This window comes from Rhinatrema bivittatum, chromosome 12 (genome assembly GCF_901001135.1).
Source record: "Rhinatrema bivittatum chromosome 12, aRhiBiv1.1, whole genome shotgun sequence".
In the NCBI taxonomy this organism is placed as follows: Eukaryota; Metazoa; Chordata; class Amphibia; order Gymnophiona; family Rhinatrematidae; genus Rhinatrema; species Rhinatrema bivittatum.
Genome location: NC_042626.1, coordinates 50,615,649 through 50,632,065, shown reverse-complemented (window position 1 = coordinate 50,632,065; position 16,417 = coordinate 50,615,649). Strand labels below are relative to the sequence as shown.

Sequence of the window (16,417 nt, the reverse complement as noted above, 5' to 3'; positions counted from 1 at the left end):
AAGTCTTGGCCTCAGATAGTGATTTCCTTCTGTTTAGCTTCTATTTCCTCCTGCGACTTGACTATTTACGTTTTCAGTAGCTCTGTCTCTCTGGCAACCCACCTGTTCTTGGTTAAATGTGGTTTCAAATCTGAAGCAATTTTAGAAAGGCTTTTGTCTTTTTTTTTTTTTTTTTTTTTTTTTAATTTTCCATGAGTTATCCTCCTATGCTTTCTGCTAAACAGAGAAGAGCCAAAGCAGGCACTGGACGTTCTCAGACAAACCCGCTGCCACCTTCTGCAGGATAAGAGAAGGAACATTTGTCATAGGCAGGTGGGGGGGCTCCCCATCGCTGGAGGCACTGAAGACCATCCTCTGGGGTGGTTTAGGTACAGGAAATCTTTCTGATGGACAGGATGACATCTTGAGATCCCTTCCAATCCTCTAGGTAACCATGGGCTAATCAGTTTCTAAGCACAGGGAGGATGATTTTTAAAAGCTGTACCAGTGATGTAGACACTGGTCTACATCAATTTTGCCTACTACAAGATAACATGTGATCTTTATGTAATTTAATGTGCTGAATCCAAAAATCACATCCGTTTCCTCCAGTCGCGTCCAGTTTTTCCGCAAAACGCTGTCTACTCATATAACAATTCTAATATATATTCTAATATAATATAATATATATATAATATAGACACATTCTAATGACTCCTCAAAATATTCAGCCCTTAACCATGCCTTTTGTATATAGTATTTAACGTGTATATTGTTTAACCATTTCTATTCTTTCCTCTCTCTTCCTCCTTTCTCCAAGTTATGCTACCCTTGTTAAATGTAACTGCACCTTCGGTCACCACAGTTCTAGTTTGATGTATTTCTTCTGCACTCCTGTTCTATGTAAACCAGCAAGATATGTTTTCATGATTGCCGGTATATAAAAACCTTAAATAAATAAATAAAATAACAATAACGTAACATTACTATTTAGATATGCTGAATACGCAAAAAGATAATTAATGCGCAGAAAGAGATGCTGAATTATGCAGTCAGTATAACCAATAGGAAGACTGCTTATTAAACAGTTTAAACCTGTTGACGTAGGCATTTTATGGCTATATAAGCAGCAGACGACAGCATTCAGTCATTCAAGAGGCTTAGAAGTTACAGCAAATTTAACTCTGTTAAATCTTTTTTTTGTTGAATGTCATCCAACACTTGAATAGTGCGTGGACGGTGCCGGAATGATCCTGATATATTCTGTTACATTTGTGGTGGTTTTACAACACCAAACAAAGGACAAATATATCTGACTTTGTACGAAAAGCTTATCATGCATATTTCACGGTTAAACTGGGTGACCAGGACAAACCTTGGGCACCACATAAAGTGTGCAGGACATGTGTTGAAAACCTGAGACAGTGGATTAAAGGTTGGAGAAAAAGTCAAATTGTCAAATTGCATTTCCTTGATAGCCACCTGAACTACTTCCCCTCAAATCTTGGAGCTATGAGTGAAGAACAAGGAGAACGCTTCCATCAAGAACATGGAACATAGATATCAAGGCAGATGGAACACAAACATGATGGCAGACTACTGCTGGTGTTTATAGCGTGACAACCCTGATCATAACTATTCCAGAGCATCCAAAAAGAGAATTTCTCCCTAACAATTAAAATTTACACAACTATTGCTATCTTGGTTAGACGATAGACTTGTTTTTTGCATGAAACAAATATATTATGTGCTATCGCTTCTTCAGAACTTATTACCCTTGATATTCGACTTTATAATCTTTAATCAAACATTTCTCATTTGTGAAAAAATTTGACGTATTGCATATTTTTTGACTTCATATTCAGAATCGGCAAAAATAATTAGGTCAGCAGAAAACTTTTTTTCAAACGTAGACCAGTGTTATCAATAGGTTTTACCTGCGTTAAACACACTGCTGATGTGTGTGTTACATTTACATACATAACTTTTGGAAATTGACCCTTATTTGCGGGTAAGAGTGTGTGCACAGGGCCCCTGTGCGCGTACTTTCACCCATAGTAGGGGGAGGCGGGGCTATGCACATACTGTTAGTTATTTTATTTTACTGTTATTTATTTATTTATTGTTATTTTATCTATTTATTATTACTTCTTAATTGTTAACATTATTATATATATTTTCCTGTTATTTGGATTAACCATGTTCATTGTAAACCGCTAACTTGAAGCGATAGTTACTGTTCATTGTAAACCGGGGTGATATGTATATTATACAGGAACCTCCGGTATATAAATCCTTAAATAAATAAATAAACATACTTCCGAGTTTCCAAAAGTATGCATGTAGTTCTCGCTGTGAAAAATACCTGTGCAAAATAGCAGATACAGATGTGTTCGGACCCTTTTTGTCCCTGAGGTACTTTTCAGCAAAGGTCAGTGCAAAGTCCGCAGGCAAGAAGCACCTGCCGACTCCATGCTTATGTGGATGCTCTTAAAATTACTCTGTGGGTGGGGCTAGCTGGTTTTCTGTAGAAGCTTTCCTGGGAGTGGATCTCGGAGCACTTCACGAGCCATGGTGTCACCATCATACCTTTTGTTCAGGGGTTTCCCAATCCTTCATGAAGCTCCACAGAGGTCTAGATTTTGGGATCTCTACAGAGGAACACATTTGCATACCCTTGGTCCAAGGAGCAGACCCATGTTTGTGTTTTGATTACCCTAAAACTAGATCCATTGAGAGTTCTTGAAATCCAAATTTGGGTATCTCTGCCCTATGGTGATGCAATCTGGATGAAACCAGTGATCCACAGAGAGGCTCCGAATCCTTCTGCTCAGTTGGGTTTCTGTAGGATTTGTCCTCCCCTCTGCTTTGTGTCTTCCACCATCCCTGGAGTTAGGCGTGATCACGTAGTTAGTACATCAAACAGCAGGTGGAATCTTTAGGAGCTCAAATGCAGGGATGGCAGCCTTCGTACTGGAGTTGGCACTCAACGAGGATGAAACCTGTAAGGGCAGGAAAGACTGACCACTCCGAGGCTGCGACTCCTTGTTCTGACTCTTGAATGGCAAGTATCGAATTCTTCTCACCACGATTCAGTGCACTTCCCCATATCAGGGCTTTCTCAGTCAGGGTCAGTGTCCAGAGTATCCCAAAATATAGAAATGTAACCCATCTCAAGGAGCCGAATTGAGCATCCCTGGCTCCCCTCGTTTTGTTTTTCTTTCGTTATTTACATTTTAAAGACTGTGCCAGATTTAGACACAAGCTGCAGCTTAGGGCCTCAGTCTGAGGAGCCTGAAAATACAAAAAATAATTATAAAATTTAAAGCTGTTGTTTGGTTTTTTGTTGTTTTTTTTTTACATTTTACTATGGTTTGGTTTTTTTTTTTCCAATGCAATTGGCCTCTTAACCTTGACATAATGTATTGCCTCAGCATGTTTTAATCCAGCCCTGTTTAAAGAAAATGCTGGCACTAGGCAAACCTACAGGGCACTCACAATTGAGAGCTGTGTTTCTAATCTATCTAGTATTAACGGAGTGTACACATGGAGGGGCTGGCCCTTGCTATCAAGTGAAGGGAATATCCTGGCTGGGAGATGCTGCAGGAGAAAGATAAGAGGCTACCCTGGGAACAATCCATGGGTCAGCTAACAGGTTACGTTACAAATCCCAGGGGGGGATAAGGGCTTAATTGGCACGTGCCTAGCAGCATTCACCAAACCCACCTTGCCCTAGGAGCAGTGTACATCAGATATATGCACCTTGCATCTCGCTCTGCAAGTAAGCATGGGACAGCATTATTGGAAGAGGGCCTTTTTACTGCTTCCCAGGTGCAGCCAGATACACAGAGGGCCTGGGATGGCAAAATGACTGGCCCAAGGCCAAGACGGTTGGTGGTGGCTATAACGTTACTCACAGGAAGGCGTAGATGGAAGGTTTGTTTTGGAACTAAGGGCTCCTGCCTTGGACAATGATCTGTGGATGAAACTAAAGATACGGATGTAGGGCGTGCAGGCTGCGTAGGTACCAGCTGGAAGTTCATTCCACACCATTCATGTAACGCACCCCATTGACCCCCCGTCACGTCGTCTGCTGGCTGAGTCCATTGATGCAAAGGATGGCATCAAATGTGCCGTCTTGTTATAATCCAGAACTCTCGGGTCAGGCTGCTCGCATGTATGACGCTGCCGATGTTCTGGCAACCTGGGAATTATTTTCTTCCCCCACCCCCAGACAGCTTTGGAAACTGACCACTTAAGAATTTTAGGGGGGGGGGGGATTGTTTGAAAGGTTTGTGTGTGAAATTTGGAAGTTATGCGTGCAAGCAGCATGTACCATGTGCAAAGTAGTATTTTGTAAAAGCCTGAAGCAAGCACGGGCTATGAGTGTCCCGCATAAATGTCAACAAGAAGAAAAAGGGGAGTGGCTTAGGGGTGTTCTGGGGTGGGGCTCTTAAATTTGCATGCAAGTTAATATTTAGTAAGCACTGTAAGCGCGTCTATTATTGAATTTGTCTGAACGCTTTTACACTTGCCAAAACGAAATTTCACTTGTTTTATCTGCAGATGGTGGGGGGGAGGGGGGGGATCAGGGTGAACTGGTGGAGAATGTTGGCAAACTGGTAGTTACAATGCACGCCCAGGTATATATTTCCATACGTGGAGTACACGTATGGAAATGCTTTATAAAATATCTGCCTATGCACTTACCCTGCAGTCATGAAGTGCACGTTACAATTGTCGGTGTCAACCTGGGCGTGTCCTTTTCTAAAACAGGCATAGAAAGTAGACGGAGTGCACGGATACACAGGCATGGACTTTTGGGACGGAGACGTGCACTATTTTATGAACTGTGTGGCTCAAGCATAACTTTCTCCCGCTCCCGTCTGCACGTGTCTTGCTGACTCGTGCGCATGGTTGAAATTTAGCCTCTGTAAAACAACTCCAGTGCATACCAGACTATGCTGATTGGTGCATCACGGAAATGTTGCAACAAACTGTACACCCAGCAATTGATACCATGCTCGCTGGTAGTCTGAGAACAGGAGAGGCACTTGTCTCACACAGAATGGGGCCAATGCAATAGCATGCGCTCAGCTGAGCGCACTGTTTAACCCGTGGTTGGACGTGCGTCCACAACCCCTTATGGTATAAGGGGATAGCATGTCCAAAACGTGCGTACAACCCCCCCACGAAACTAGTAGCGCTCACCATATTCAAATGCATGTTGAGGCTATTAGCTAGTACCTCTAATCTAAAAAAAAAGAACAGTGCGCCTGATGTGCACATTTTAACACTGAAAAATTAACGCCAGTCCAGAGTTGGTGTTAGGTTTTGAGGCATCCCAGGCCATGGCTCAGAAGAGCAAAAGGTTTTTTGTGGTTCCTCCTACTTAATATTATTGTGATATTAAGCAGGAGGAATTACAGAAAGTGGCAACAAAAAACAAAAATATTGACAGCGGTCAAGGAAGGGAAGTTCAATTTACGAGCATCCATTTTCCTAACCCATGGCTGTACATGGGTTAGGGAAACAGACGCTTGGAAGATTGAGCAATCGTTTTTTTCCTTAGCTGCGCGCAGCCACTCCTCCTGGGCACTCGATGGCATGGACATGCTAGGGCCGCACAAATGATCCATTACATGTCCCTTTTAGCTCGCCAGCTCATTAGAATATTAGATCGAGCACCCGAGAGGGCATGCGTGCGCCAGGCTGGATACATGTTGTTTGTGTGCATGATAGTGCATCGGCCCCAGTGTGTGATTCTCTGCAGGAGTCCACGCCTTAACTTTCTCCACCCAGATGTCTGAACCTGGTTGGGAAAACCTGCTTATAACTCAAAAGCAGGCTGTCTTCCACCGGCTTTTCATGCAATCCACACTGGTTTGATACTGGCTTCATATGCATGTGTGGAGAGAGAAGGCTGGACTGGACTGCATGTAGGCCCAACATTGTCACCTCGGGCCACTTCTTCTTTCTGCTGGGGTTCCACCACAGCCATCTCTTCCAAAAATAATTTAGAGTCCTTTTTAGACTCAATTTCTCTAAATGATTTTGTTACTTGGAAGGTGGGTTTCCAATGTGCTGCCTCTGCAGAGCCTGGCAGTGAGAGACCTGTGGCTGGGCAGCCATGCGCAGTGCCCGTTTCCTCCCCTGCTAACCGTGGCGCTGAGGCAGGAAACATCCAAGCAGCATAAAAATAGGTTACAAACAGACCTTTTTTATTAAGCTCAAGACTGCAGCTCAGTGTACATCTGCCTTACCAAAGGGTGGGATGCAAGCAGAGATCTCGTCAGCTGGTCTGTGGGACTTTCATTTGCTGGAATTGTTGTTAGCAGAAATTTAGTTGTGTTTTTTTATTATTATTATTATTATTATTATTATATATATTTTTTTAACTGGTTGAAGATTTACAATAAGTACAGAGCACAGTTTCTTTCTGGCCCCCTCCCCCCAGCCATAATGTATTGCTGTAGCTATTGGGAGCAGCTTTCCTACAAATGCACCTCGGCCCACTTTGTACTCCTAAGTTGTGTAATGTATGTACAGGACATAATAAAATGCATCTTAACTGATCATAGTAAAGCTGGCACTCCTGGGCATCCTTTCAACATAAGAAGTGCCATGTTGGGTCAGACCAAGAGCCCATTGAGCCCAGTATCCTGTCTCCTACAGTGCCCAATATGGGTCAGTTGGAAGTATCTGCCTATCCGGCAGATTGCAATGGGGAGATCCTTCCCAGGAAACAGAGTAGGACTAAACAGTTGGATTCTTTAAACAAAATTTTTTAGATGAAACAAAAAAAGGGGGATACCAAACTGCTAGATAACAAATTCAGAATTTGTGGTTGGGGTGGGGAGATTGCCCTCCAGATGTTTTGCTAGTCATTTCTGATGGTCACTCTTACAATATTGAAGATGCAAATAATAAACAGACTGCACCCAGGATGGCTCTGGAATCGGCTTCCTTGCCAGTATCTGAAAGCTCTTAAGGAGGAGAGGACTTGATCCCCCATTTGAGGTGCCTTGGAGTCCAAAGCATTTCTGGCCCCTTCAGATGACGCCTTGAGCATTCGTACCTCACGTATCAGTAGACACTGTGATAAAGGGATTGCTTCTCTCTCTGTAATACAAGGGAAGAATGGATCAGATAAAACCAATGCAGAATCCCATGCATAGCTCTGTGAATGAAGCTGGCAACTTGTGCTAGTCGGCCTGATTTCTGTCTTCTATAGGCGGAAAGTGTTTTATTACCTATTCAAACACATGACGACATGGTTCGCAACAACTGGCATGACTCGGCAGCAGTGAATTTGACCTTCTGTGTGTTTTGTCTTCTTCCCTCCCCCAGGGGAAAGTTTGCGGTGGTGAAAAAATGCGTGGATAAGTCCACGGGGAAAGAGTACGCCGCCAAGTTCTTGCGGAAGAGGAGGAAGGGCGAAGACTGCCGTATGGACATCATCAACGAGATTGCCATCCTGGAGATGGCCAAGTTCAGTCCTCACGTCGTGGACCTGCGCGAGGTGTACGAGACCCATAGCGAGCTGATCCTGGTGCTGGAATAGTAAGTGTTTGTTTCTCATTTTCTGGCCTAAAGAACGTGTTTGTTTTTTTTGTTTTAATCTTTTTCTTGGGTGTTTAGTGCTCATGAATGGTGAATAATTTAAAGGGACTGGTAACTGAATTGAACCATTTATCCATGGGAGAGAATCATAGAAAGCTAAAACTAGAAGAGACCCCAGCAGTTCATTGAGTCGGATCCTGCCTGGAAGCAGGAAGACACTTGCACTGAAACTATCTCAGATGCAGGTTTATCCGATGGTGGTGAGCCCATCACCTCCTTAGGTAAACCTTCACAGCATGAAAGGAGAAGAACGGTGTGAGCAGTACTGGCTCTGGTTTCCATGCACTGCCTCGCCAGTGAGTCTGGTATTTTTGTTCTGCGGGAGTCTTCTCTTTGCATGAGAGGCTAATATTTCCTAAGATAGCTTTCAAAGGGGATGAGAAGAAAGAGCCATACTGAACCTCATTCTAACTGAGGTTCAGGGGAGTAAAGTGGTCGGCTCAGGCCACCCCATAGAGTGGGAATGGTGTAGTTCATGGATTAATTTATAAGGCCTCATGTCCTTCCATGTTACTAGGGCAATACATAAGTTAACCTGAGGGGAAAAAATATAATGAACCCAAAGTTTTGAGGACAGTAACTAGCCTAGACCTCTTAATACTGTTGTAGGGGTGTCCTATTCTGGAGGCAGCAGCACACAAATATTCCCAGAATCGGCAATACATATCCTTTGTAACAACAGTAATATAATAATTATTATTGGTGGAGCACTAGGAGTGTATACAAGGCTAATCTGATGTGCTTTCTGTGAAGAGCTTGCAAAGGTAAGTTTGAGGATAGGGAGGTTAAGTGACTTGCTCAGTCACAAAACAACTTTGGGGGAATAAGTCTGAAGTCCCATTAAACAGGATCCAGTCTAATAAATAAAAAAAGGAGCAAATCTTTGAAGATTTTGCCAAGGCAAGCTATGGATTGAAGTGTTCAGTGCAATCAAATGACATGCCAGTAGAATATTTGAATTAAGTAATTTTCTCGACTTTAAGAAAATGTATAAGGGAGGTGGAGGTTAAAATGGTTCTCTCGGTCACATGTTACATTTTTTTAGGCTTCCAGGATGAACGCGTTTGATTGCATGAATACATTAAATTTGTCAGTGGAAATTCTGAAAAAAAAATTAGCTTCTAGGAAGCAGGAAGTGTGCATGGTGCTGAAAGCAAAGCCTGGTTTATGAGAACCGAAGTCTGAGGTATCTTCAGCTCTTCCTCCCATCCCATCAGTCAGCAGAGCAGGTAGCCACATCCTGCCCCCAAGGTCTGAGCCACACGGCACCTAAACTGCACCACGTCAGCTTCTACAGAAACCCCTTCATCACCCACCCCCTTCCAAAGATCTCTTGCTGTTGTCTTCATTCAGAACCTTATATGGAAATCCAAGAGCATGCAAGGCAGGCGGATCAAACCAGAATATTTTCATATTGCACAAAAAAGACAAGAAACAGTAACACCGTGAGTAAAAACTAAAAAAAAAATCCCGGAAAGTAAAATAATTGCATGCACTGGAAAATGCCATTGCAAGCAAAACAATGTGTGTGTTTTATCATTAAAGAAAAACAACTTTTTAGTAAGACACCGCCACTGGATTGCCCCTGGTTCAGGCTATTGTAACACAGGGGGTGAAAGTGGCACAGAACTCCCTCCTTTAAATATCTCAAGATGTACCTGTTCTGTGCCGTAATCCAGCAAGGTTTTCGGTTCACCAAGCGTACTGGCTTTTTTTTCAAATTCCTTTTGGGTTCACAAAGCACACGATGAGTGATGGAGGGAGGATCGAATATTAAGATACCCTACACCTTAAGGCCGCGTCCTTTTGCAAGCTTCCAGTTTGTTTTCTCGTCGGCTACCAATGGCTAGCTGCCCACAGCTTCTGATCCATCCCTATACAGATGCTGCAGGTCAGTTGGCTTTATCATTTTTCACTGCTGGAGCTGTTTGACCTCCGTACCATGTTCCTTCCACTTTTTAAATACTATTTGTCTGCAGCACAGTCCCTGCGGGGATCTGCGTGTAATGCCAGGTGCACTGTGTCCCACTGATGCACGCCGACACACAGTAACATTAAAGTCTTACCGGTAAGTACAGCTGAGGGGAGATAATTACAGGCCGTGAGTGCTGAAAATACAGAATGCAACCTTCCCCAAAACTGAACCATCTCCTGGCACTCGCGTGTGTGTGTGTGTGTGTGTGTGTGTGTGTGTGCAAGAGAGAATGCAAGTGATTGGCCAAGGCCTTGTAAAATGCTTTTAGCTAGATTTGAAATGCTCAGCAGTTCATACCCTGGCATGTGTGTGTGATGTCAAGAGGGATAAAAGGGCACAATGTCTTTGCATGGGGCATGTGCCTGATCCTACCTCTGAAATACATTAGACTGGTTTGTGGAGAGATGCAGCTGTATACGAAACATAACTGGCCCTGGGATTTCTGAAACACAAAAAAGAGACACAGTCAGGATTGGCAGAGGGTGCCCTGTGTGAGGTGCACCAGCAGAACCCCCGTTACAGGTGTTAAAAAGCTGAAAACAGACCAGCGTCGTCCCCCCCCCACTGTGCCAGTCTTTGTGTTTCATGAGATTCTGGTGCACCATGAGTTCAGCACGGAGAGGAAACTGGACAGAAAATTTCAAAAATAGTGCTGCCAGAGGTCATACTGAAGGTGGCATAGGGTTGTGGTGGATGGAGTCCATCTCCATGAGGTGACTCCAGCAGCCTCCTGCACCACCTGTGGTGCTAAATAAGTCCTGTGCTTGCCATGTTTTTGCCTAGACAAGTCAGGAGATGGCACGGATAAATCACTGCATGCTGTGGTCACAGAAAGTTTGGTTGTGTCAGTGCATCTAGGTTTGTATGCATTTAAATGAGGATTTTTTTTTCCACTTAACACCTTGGACTTCACAACTTTCAGGGCCAAAAATGGGGGACAAGTATATATGTATCAAACCCCCCCCCCCCCCCCCCAAGCTGAACTCCAGTCAATACTTGGATACTTGGGAGAAACACCTTTTGGGCTAAGTCTGTCACCTTTGGTCCAATACTGAGAAATCTAGATGAGCATTCTCATAAGAACATAAGAAAATGCCATACTGGGTCAGACCAAGGGTCCATCAAACCCAGCATCCTGTTTCCAACAGAGGCCGAACCAGGCCACAAGAACCTGGCAATTACCCAAACACTAAGCAGATCCCATGCTACTGATGCAGTTAATAGCAGTGGCTATTCCCTAAGTAAAATTGATTAATAGCCGTTAATGGACTTCTCCTTCAAGAACTTATCCAATCCTTTTTTTAAACCCAGCTACACTAACTGCACTAACCACATCCTCTGGCAACAAATTCCAGAGTTTAATTGTGCATTGAGTAAAAAAGAACTTTCTCCGGTTTAGTCTTAAATGTGCTACTTGCTAACTTCATGGAATGCCCCCTAGTCCTTCTATTATTCGAAAATGTAAATAACCGATTCACATCTGCTCGTTCAATGCCTCTCATGATCTTAAGGACCTCTATCATATCCCCCCTCAGCCGTCTCTTCTCCAAGCTGAACAGCCCTAACCTCTTCAGCCTTTCCTCAAAGGGGAGCTGTTCCATCCCCTTTATCATTTTGGTCGCCTTTCTCTGTACCTTCTCCATCGCAACTATATCTTTTTTGAGATGCGGCGACCAGAATTGTACACAGTATTCCAGGTGCGGTCTCACCATGGAGCGATATAGAGGCATTATGACATTATACAGTTTATTAACCATTCCCTTCCTAATAATTCCTAACATTCTATTTGCTTTTTTGACTGCTGCAGCACACTGAGCCAACGATTTTAAAGTATTATCCACTATGATGCCTAGATCTCTTTCCTGGATGGTAGCTCCTAATATGGAACCTAACATCGTGTAACTACAGCAAGGGTTATTTTTCCCTATATGCAACACCTTGCACTTGTCCACATTAAATTTCATCTGCCATTTAGATGCCCAGTCTTGCAAGGTCCTCCTGTAATGTATCACAATCCGCTTGTGATTTAACTACTCTGAATAATTTTGTATCATCCGCAAATTTGATAACCTCACTCATCGTATTCCTTTCCAGATCATTTATATATATAATGAAAATCACCGGCCCAAGTACAGATCCCTGAGTCACTCCACTGTTTACCTTTTTCCACTGAGAAAATTGACCATTTAATCCTACTCTCTGTTTCCTGTCTTTTTACCAGTTTGTAATCCACGAAAGGACATCGCCTCCTATCCCATGACTTTTTAGTTTTCTTAGACGCCTCTCATGAGGCTATTAATTGCATCTACCAGTTCACCTTTATCCACTATTTATTAACCCCTTCAAAAAAATGAAGCAGATTTGTTAGGCAAGACTTCCCTTGGGTAAATCTCCTTTACAAAACTGCTGAAACTCTGTCAAGTTCCTTGGGGAGCGCTGATGAACAACAATCTTCATGCCATAGATTTTCGATTGGATTGAGGTTGAGGCTCTGACTGGGCCACTTCAGGATATTTACATCTCTGATCCTTAGCCATTCTGGTTTAGCTTTGGCTGAGTTCTCCTGGTCTTTGTCAGGCTGAAAGGTGAACTTTGTCCCAGTTTCATCTTTCTTGCAGAGGGCAGCATGTTTTACACAAGGGCTCTAATGTACTTTCTCCATTCATTGTCCCATCTATCCTGACATGCTCCAGTTCCTGCTGATGAGAAATATCCCTATAACGAGATGCTGCCACCACCATGCTTCATAGTAGGGATGGGGCTCTCTGGGTGAGTGGTGAAAACCCAACCCAACATATGACACTCTGCACTGAGGCCAAAAAGTTCTATTTTAGTTTAGTTTCATCCCATGGCTTGAGTATCCCCTTTGTCTTCCTTTGCATGCTTCAAACAGGTTTGACAGTGACTATGCAATGGCTTCCTTTTGCCACCCTACCATACAAACCAGATTTTGGGAGTGCTTGAGATATTGATGCATGCATACTTTTGATCAGTCTTGACCATGGAAGCCTGTTGCTCTTTCAAAGTTGCCTCCCTGATCAGTCTCCTCCTTGCTTGTTCATCCAGTTTGGAGGGATGGCCTGATCTAGGCATGGTAGCACCACATACCTTCCAGTTAATAACCATCTTGACCATGCTCCAAGGGATATTCAATGACTTTGCAGTTCTTTCATACCTATCCCGAGTTCTTTTGACAGCTCTTTACTTTGAAATGCATTACCCAGCAGAGAGGAACTTCAGAATTTATCCTGTCATCTTGTGGATCGATACAATTTAACACAGATGAGGTCAATTCACTTGGTGTGTGTTTGTTTGTTTGAAGGTGACTGGTTGTACCAGACGTAAGTAGTTAGGATTGCTACATAAGTAAAAGGGGGTAGATACTTATTCAGTCAAGCTATTTTATGTTTTGATTTCTACTTATATTCCTGAATTCTTTAGAAAATTGTATTTCAGTGGGGTGGATATGTGGATACATCTAAGGGGTGTAGATTTTCTCTAGCCACTGTCTATGCATTAAAAAATATGTAATTTATTGTATGTTTGAGTGGAAAAACAATGGGTGCTTCTAAATTTTAGTGCTTCGTACTGCCAAAATCTTTAACATTCTTATCTGTTCCCCTGCCCCCACCAGTGGAGGTTTTGCTGTGACAACTGGCCCTAACCAAAGCGTTCTGTATAGCTTTTTCCAGCACTGCTCCTTGCCTGCTAGCCAGCAGCTTCACTGTATGCACTGCATCTCACCCTCCTTCCCTCATGGAACTGGGCTGAGCTCCTGGCCCTGACGGGCTCTGTAGTACTGAGGTAGCAGAGTCTGGATCTGCACTCATCACTGATTTCCCGCACTCTGGTGATTACTGGCTGGACCGGCCTTGGAGGTCAAGCATTAGCTTTTTAATATCCTGGTTTTCATTGTCCTTACATGCTGACAGTAACAAGCTGCTTGTTGTTCTTTACCATCTGGTTCTGCCCTGGCATGTTAATGGAGTCAGGCTAAACAGTGCAGTGTTTGACTGAGAAAAGGTGCTGCCCATTCCAGGTTAATGTTCACATGGGGTGCATAAATTATATTTGCTTTAAACGAGCCCTCTTCATCCAGGGAATTAAAGCAGCTGCAGTGATTAAAATTTAACAGCGGCTGTGACTCAGAGTGTTGTGTTCGCTTGCCAGCTGGCTGCCAGCCCTGTTTGCCCACCCTCCCATCAAGGGTTAAGACACAGGGTTGGGAGCCTGAAGAGAGGGTAAGGAAAGAAGAATAGGGCACTGTAGTCTAGCAGTAAATAATTAACCATAAGCACTACCGGTGACCCCTGCTTCTTTAATCAGCTTTCGAGTAGTGTTAATGACCTTGGGATGGCAGCAGACACCAACTACCTGTTGCCACTGAAGTGCCGACTTCAAGAAAACTCTCTTCTCTGGAGCCTGTAATGAGAGCTAGCATCACTCCTGGGGGTCTTGGTACTGTATCAAACCTGAGACCAGACTACGAGACCACTGCTGAAGAGCTACCTCACAAAAGTGGAGATGCCTGGGCTTGCACTACTGTTGGTGGCCCTCTTAGCATGTGTAGGGATGTGCCCAAGACATTCTGATGCTATGGAAACAGGAAGAGTAAATGACTTTTTTTTTTGTCTAGATCACCTGCCTGAACTTTTTTCAGTTGTTCAAGGAGGCAGTTTGATGCATGGAATTGAGAGAGCTTGCAGTCTGAGGGTTTGCAGACCTGTACTGATGGCTTTTTAAAAATGTTTTTGGCACAATAAATGGTTTCTCAGAAGATGTAAAAACTGCTGAAACATTAGAGGACCTCGAATGATGTGCAAACGCCCCCACCCTGCTGCGAGGAGGGGGGGGGGGGGCCACCTCACACACAGTGAGGGAGGCTCATGTTCTGTGGGCTGGGGACAGGAATACTCCCTGCAAGGCCACTTGGAGATTTTCACAGTTTGCCAAGAACAGAAAAATAACCCAGTCCATTTCAAAATGCAGGTTCCCAACAAAGAAACTTTACTGGAAAAAAAAAAAGAGGCAAAGTTTCAGCAAATACAAAAGAAGTTGCAAAATTCAGTCCAACAATGGGAAAAGCCAGCATTATCTCAGTTCTCCCAACTCTTTCCAAAATACTTGAGCATGGAAAAGTTCTCATTCAATTTAAGTCCTCTCCACTTCCCCCCCCCCCCTTCCAGATAGTCCGCTGCTTTGATTCAAAGCAGATGAATGTAGAATCCTTCTTCTTGAAATTACTCGCAGATTGGCTGGCTGACCCAGGAAAGATCCTCTGACTGATTTTCTGATAGTTTTGAAATTCCTGCGATAGCTCTTGGAACTTGTAGAAGAGCACTGGAACCTCAGGCCCCCTCCTGACTCCCCAGCACAATTCCTCACTCACTCAACCAAGTTCCTTCAGAGCTCTGCAAAAACCCCTCAGACTTTTTTCTCTGTATCTCATGGAAAGCAATTTTCTGCCCATGGATTTGTCCCACCCCCACTTGGGGAGTGACAAATGGGTTCTTCCCCATTTTAACTCTTACCTCTTTGACCTCCTATTGCTGGAAAATTCCCAGTTTATAGTAGAGCTGCATATGGAGAACCCTTAAAGGGGGTCACAGGTGTATTTTACACGTACTCTACCCATCATTAAAACAGATGTCAAAAGATGAGCTGGGAATGATCACCCATTAGTAGTAAAGGTTGTGCTGAAGGCACCTCTGGGGGGCCTGTGGAGTCAAACTGGAGATCTCAATAGCTCATATACATTTCCCATCATTGTCTCATTTCTTATCTTGATCCAAAATGAGACATCAACCCAGGACTGTCATATAAGAAATGCCATGCTGGGTCAGACCAAGGTCCACTGAGCCCAGCAACCTGTCTCTGGTGGTAAGTCCAGCAGATCCCATAAAGTAGATCAATAGCTTTCTTTAGACCACCTGGTTAATGATGTGTGTTAGACTTTTCCAAGCCTCTTTTAAACCACCACCATGCTGGTCGTCTTGACTGCATTCTCTGGGAACAGTTTCCAAAGATTGATTGTGCGCTGAGTCACTAGGCACGGTCATGCTCCAGGCAAGGGTTGCTTTTGGAGCTGCTTCCATACTTTTTGGGCTCTCAGACTGAGCGGGACTCTGTGCCTGAGGTGGTCACCCTTCTTGCCCACCCCTTGCAGCAGTTCTGTCTCAGCCTACAAACATGTAATAAACTTGCAATGTGTTATTGGTCTCTGATTGTCCTTTTAGGCCAGAAGGTCGCTCCTCTTGTTAGCAGCTAAGATTATTTTGAAGGTCTTTTCAGTAGAGGGGTAGGGAGGAGACTTGGCAAGATATACTGTAGACTTTGCTGGTTCTTCTGGCCATCTCCCCAGCTCTGCACAAACACAGGCTCTTCAGTGCGGCCCTTCTGGGGTTTAAAAGCCATTGGTGGACCTGAGCCAACTTAATAATTACCATTGGAGCAGAGGATCCGGCCTCACTCTTAACAAGGGGAACAATTTTTCTTTTCTTTCTGTTCAAAGGAAAACCTTCCTCCTCCCGCCCCCTCTCAGCTCAAGGCCTGATGTTTCCAGCCGATAGGACTGGATGAGAGGGACATGTTCTCTATTGGTAGATGGAAGTGTTGCTAAATAAAACGTTACGATGCAGTGGTTTTCCCTGACCTAATCGTGTGTCGTCGTGTCGTCCCCCCCCCCCCCCCCCCCACCGCCTACAATGGTAGAGATGACTGAAATCTTTTCCAAGCAATCTTCCCACATCCCTTAGGAGTGGCTGTGTAGGCCAACATCTTGTTTCATGTCACTCACATTTGCTGACCGATTGATTGGTTCAGGCAGCACAGTGACATCAT

At 43.9% G+C, this 16,417-nt stretch overlaps 1 protein-coding gene across 1 annotated transcript in view; it reads left to right on the top strand.

The window, feature by feature from the left end:
- Nucleotides 1–16,417, top strand: part of LOC115074010 (serine/threonine-protein kinase 17A-like) — a 70,220-nt gene that overhangs the window by 26,002 nt on the left and 27,801 nt on the right. The window contains exon 2 of the mRNA XM_029573076.1: nucleotides 7,330–7,542. Within this exon, the coding sequence (XP_029428936.1) occupies nucleotides 7,330–7,542 (213 nt within the window). The remainder of the gene's footprint in view (nucleotides 1–7,329; nucleotides 7,543–16,417) is intronic.